Here is a 5,276-nt window from a genome sequence, read left to right as displayed (position 1 = left end):
TTGAGTAAGTATCATCTAAACGTGGTCAGCACCTGCGCTGGACGAAGGTCTCAGGAGTGATTTCAGCTGTTTTTCTGTCCGTGTGCAGGTGACTCACCTGGTCATCAAACGTCCTCAGTTCTTCCATTTCAAGCCTGGAGATTACGTCTACATCAACATCCCGGTCATAGCGAAGTACGAGTGGCACCCGTTCACCATCAGCAGCGCTCCAGAGCAGCCAGGTACACCTGAGCCCGGTCACACAGGTACAAGCAGAGACAGGCAGGCAGAGGGCGCCACACACACCTCCACTGACTGCCTGGAAGGCCAAACTCAGAGAACACAGTTTCACAGTAGCCCCCGCTGTGACCTTTGACCTGCAGATTCTCTGTGGCTTCACATCCGCTCGATGGGTCAGTGGACCAACCGTCTGTACGAGTACTTCAGACAGCCAGAGAGCCAGAGCGGCAGCCCCAAGAGGCTCGCCACGAGCCTGAGGAACCACCGGCAGCTGAGGAAGGCCCAGGTGCAACACACACACAGGCACACACACGCACACACACACACTGTGTCAGCTGTGTCTCACCCGCTGTCTGTCCCTCCTCTGTCTCTCTGTCTCTCAGGACGACTTGTTCAGCTCTACAAACTGTAACGGAGCCATCGCTTCTAACGAGGACGCCGCCATCGAGCTGATGATGTACCGTCAGAGCGGCTCCCGGTCCGAAGCGGCCCCGGCCCCGATGTCTGGATCTCAGGGGCCGGCGGAGCCTCTTCCGGACGAGCTGGGGCCGGCAGAGAGAGGAGAGGCTCCTCCAATCAGAGAGGTGAAGCGTCCTCAGTCTGTCCATGAACATCAGCTGTTAGAAGGAAAACTGACTTTGATCTGCTGGGTCTGTTCAAACTGCAGGTTTCCGCCAAGTTTGGTGAGAATCACAGATTCTGCAACATCAAGGTGAGTGCATGAACACATTCACACGTTCACACGTTCATAGGTTCACACGTTCATAGGTTCACATGTTCACAGGTTCATACATTCACAGGGTCATACGTTCATACATTCACACATTCATAAGTTCACAGGTTCACACTTTCACACGTTCATACATTCATAGGTTCACAGGTTCACACGCTCATAGGTTCACACGTTCATACATTCATACCTTCATACGTTCACACGTTCATACGTTCATAGGATCACATGTTCACAGGTTCACACATTCACACGTTCATAGGTTCATACATTAATAGGTTCACACGTTCATACATTCATACCTTCATACGTTCACACGTTCATACGTTCATAGGATCACATGTTCACAGGTTCACAGGTTCACACATTCACACGTTCATACATTCACACGTTCATAGGTTCATACATTAATAGGTTCACACGTTCATACGTTCACACGTTCATACGTTCATAGGATCACATGTTCACAGGTTCACACATTCACACGTTCATAGGTTCATACATTAATAGGTTCAGACGTTTATATGTTCATACGTTCATACATTCATAGGGTCATACATTCACACGTTTATATGTCATAGGTTCAATTGTTCGTAGGTTCATACGTACATAGGTTCACACGTTCATACGTTCACACGTTTATATGTTCATACGTTTATACCTTCATAGGCGTGTGTGTGTGTGTGTGTGTGTGTGTGTGTGTGTGTGTAGGATCTAACCCTCCTGACTGATATCAAACCACCGTTTTCAGAAACATGGCTCTGACGTCAGACAGACTCCGGTGTGTCTTTCAGTCCTGTCTGTCTTCAGACTCGTGTCCTCTGTTCTGTGGCAGTGTTACGTGGACGGACCCTACGGGACCCCGACCAGGCAGATCTTTGCCTCTGAGCACGCGGTCCTGATCGGGGCCGGGATCGGCATCACGCCATTCGCCTCCATCCTGCAAAGCATCATGTACCGGTGAGACCAGGCTGTGTGGTCCTGGTTCAGGATCCTGGTTCGGGGGGGGGCTTCAGTACTTTTACCTCAGACAGTGGAGAGTTCAGGGATAATCGTGTGTACTTTATTACTACTACTGTGTACTGATACTTCACATACATCCAAACTGCACAGCCTCTGTCTGTCAACGTGGAGGACGCTGGGGGGTGTCTTCCTCTGAGGGGTCTGAGCTGGTCTCCATGAGGCCGGATCAAAGGGCAGGTATTTGTGTGTCAGACTCACCTGGTGTGCTCCTCTGGGACAGGTACCGCAGGAGGAAGCAGAACTGTCCCAACTGTAACTACTCCTGGTGTGAGAACATCAAGGACAGCGAGATGAAGCTACGCAAAGTAAGAGCGCTCCTCAGAGGAGACGTTGGCGTGATGTTTGGCAGCATGACGAAGTGTGTTAGACCTGAACAGACGAGCACACGGTCTGTTTCTCACGCCCTGCAGGTGGACTTCATCTGGATCAACAGAGACCAGAAGTCCTTCGAGTGGTTTGTCAGCTTACTGACCAAACTGGAGATGGACCAGGCCGACGAGGAGCCAGAAGGTGGGGAGTAAAAGAGTGAGGTGAGAAGAGGAGGAGGGGAGCTGAGCGACGTGAAAGAAACTAAAGCTGTGCTGTCTGTCAGGTCGCTTCCTGGAGATGCACATGTACATGACGTCAGCGCTCAGTAAGAACGACATGAAGGCCATCGGCCTGCAGATGGCGCTCGACCTCCTGGCCAAGAAGGAGAAGAGGGACTCCATCACCGGCCTGAGGACCAGAACCCAACCTGGACGGCCCGAGTGGGGGAAGGTGAGACACTGGATGTGTGACGTGTGATCGGTACGAAGGCTGCTAACGATCAGTTTGTTTATGAATCAATCTGTGGATTTTTGGTTAATTGATGAATTTTCAAGAGTTCAAAGGTCAAGCGTTAGAGCTGCAGCATCACCGCTGCCTGAACGAGGTTTAAGACGGGTTTAAACCCGCGCTGTCGGGTCACATGACCACTGAAACCCACTGCTGAGTCCTCAGAAGGTTTCTGAACTCCTGTAGAGGGTCTCTCTTTGGTTTAACACACCTGCAGCTCACCTGGTGTGACTCAGCTGACAGTGCTGTGTTGTGTCAGGTGTTTCAGAAGGTGTCCGAGGAGAACAAAGGGAAGGTCCACGTCTTCTACTGCGGCTCTCCTGCTTTGGCCAAAGTCATCAAAGCTCAGTGTGAACACTTCAGCTTCAACTTCTACAAGGAGAACTTCTGAGGAGGTCACCTGCTGCTCGGCACGCACCTCCTGCTGCGTGTGTGAGAGTGTGTGTGTGTGTGTGTGTGTGTGCGTCAGTGTGTGTGTCCCCTGTGTTTTCTCCATAAAGCCGTGTGTGTTGTGTTTCCTGCCTGTTTGTTGACAGTAGAAGAAGACGTGTTAGCTGTTCCTTCATGTATGCACTGCTGTTTTCCTGGTGGTCACATGTCGTCCCTGTAGACCGTGTGATGACTGGTGGTCACATGTCGTACCTGTAGACCGTGTGATGACTGGTGGTCACATGTCGTACCTGTAGACCGTGTGATGACTGGTGGTCACATGTCGTACCTGTAGACCGTGTGATGACTCGTTTCTGTCTGTATAGAGAATCCATCAGGTGCATTCTTCTGCTCTCATTAAACCATCTGTTCCTCTCATCTCCTCACTGATCTGCTCGATCCTTGACGTTCATCACAGGTCAGGTGATTGTGCTGAACTTTGTGTCCTCAGTCGTCTCTGACTTTTCCCAGAGTGCATTTCAGAGCGCCACAGGAAAGCACTTCTGTGTGATATTAAAATGGTTTATTCGTGTAAGGCTGCTAGCGGCTACATGCTAAGAGAAAGGTCAGCGGCTCCTCTGGTTTTTGGATCTTTCTCTTGTGTGAAATATTAAAGAGTTATTGAAGAAACCACGTGAGAAGTTTACAGGTGAAAAGTCTCCGATGAGTCAGATCTGCAGAGGTCACAGGACCGCTGGATTAATCTTTGATAAGAGTGAAAGAAGATGTGTGAAGCATAAAAACTGAGAGTTGGACTCTGGGAACAGGAAGCAGACCTGATCCAGACGTGGTGGATTTTAGAAACTGATCACGTCTTCAACTCCAGCTGTCACATAAATGTAGTCCAATACAAAGTACAATATTAGTAGAAGTAGAAGTATGAAGTAGTATAAAATAGAAATACTGAAGTGAAATACAAATATCTCAATAGTGTATTTAAGTACAGTATTTGAGTAAACGTACTGTGTTGCTGGCCACCTTTGGCAAAGACAACGAGTCCTGAAAACTGTGTGCGGACAAACAGATAAAGACAGAAAAGTACCTTCAGTGTCTTCACGTCCCGTTGACGTCGGCGTCCTGCAGCTCCACAGGAAGACAGCCTGCTCGTCTCAGCACCGTCAGACGTTTCATGAAGACGATGGTAAAAGCCTTCTCCAAGTCGAGCTGGTTTTCAGTGGGAGCTCTGACCTGATGTCTGCTCTCTGAAAATGACCTGCTGGACTTCTCCTCCCGCTAACAGCCAAAGTTTCCCCGTCTGTGCTGCTGAAAGGTGAACATGTTTGAGTATCTATGAGGAACACGACATCCAGGTATGTTTAGATTAAGAGAACGAAGAGAAGTACTAATGACAGCCTTCAGCCATCATTTAGTGCAGTGATGACAGCAGGACTGTTATCTGAGGGAGTGACTGGTGGAGAGGTCGCTTGAAGACAGAAGCCATGCTTTAAAATGAATAAACCCACACCAGTTTGACTGAGTCACACACACACACACAGAGCAAGATTTGGGAAAATAAATAAGAATGGAGACTTTTGTTTTTGTAAATGAACCCTTCCCTTCAATTTTGCGTTAACATAATCCGTTTTTGTTTTTGTATGAATTTGCGGATGAGCAGTTTTACAGCACTAATGAAACATCAATTTTCTCAGATAATATTTTCCATTGATGTTAATTTTCAAAATGTCTAATGACAGTGTATTATTTTTCAGTTAGCAGCTGATTTTATATATATATATATAAATGAATGGAATGATTTGCTGACTTCCTTGATGAGACCAGTCTTATTTCTTCAATGAAATAAAAATATAACTGATGACTGTTAAAACCGTGTCAAGGGTTTCTAGTCAATGTAAGAGCGCCTTCCTGCTGATGCAAATTGGGACATTTCCCATTGCATTTCATTTTGTGAGTATCTCAAAGGAACTGAAACATTTCTAATCGTAGAAAATGTATTTTTGATGTGCTCAATGGATTATTAAAAACCATCAGTTTTTGGTGAATGGAGGGTTGTGTTACGGCGCGTTCGATTAGTTGTGATCGGTGTTCTGTTGATAAGCCT

General features: G+C 47.6%; 1 protein-coding gene across 1 annotated transcript in view; it reads left to right on the top strand.

Annotated features, from left to right (window-relative positions):
• nox5 (NADPH oxidase, EF-hand calcium binding domain 5) overlaps nucleotides 1-3,287 on the top strand; it is a 9,221-nt gene extending 5,934 nt beyond the window's left edge. The window contains exons 10-17 of the mRNA XM_076733566.1: nucleotides 89-221; nucleotides 363-505; nucleotides 887-931; nucleotides 1,785-1,909; nucleotides 2,193-2,277; nucleotides 2,383-2,482; nucleotides 2,565-2,731; nucleotides 3,048-3,287. Coding sequence (XP_076589681.1) covers nucleotides 89-221; nucleotides 363-505; nucleotides 887-931; nucleotides 1,785-1,909; nucleotides 2,193-2,277; nucleotides 2,383-2,482; nucleotides 2,565-2,731; nucleotides 3,048-3,179 — 930 coding nt within the window. The 3' untranslated portion in view covers nucleotides 3,180-3,287. The remainder of the gene's footprint in view (nucleotides 1-88; nucleotides 222-362; nucleotides 506-886; nucleotides 932-1,784; nucleotides 1,910-2,192; nucleotides 2,278-2,382; nucleotides 2,483-2,564; nucleotides 2,732-3,047) is intronic.
• The last annotated feature ends 1,989 nt before the right edge of the window (nucleotides 3,288-5,276 follow it).

Source organism: Chaetodon auriga, chromosome 6 (assembly GCF_051107435.1).
Source record: "Chaetodon auriga isolate fChaAug3 chromosome 6, fChaAug3.hap1, whole genome shotgun sequence".
Classification (NCBI taxonomy): Eukaryota; Metazoa; Chordata; class Actinopteri; order Chaetodontiformes; family Chaetodontidae; genus Chaetodon; species Chaetodon auriga.
The sequence above is the reverse complement of the archived record's forward strand: the minus strand, read 5'-3'. Positions and strand labels throughout refer to the sequence as shown.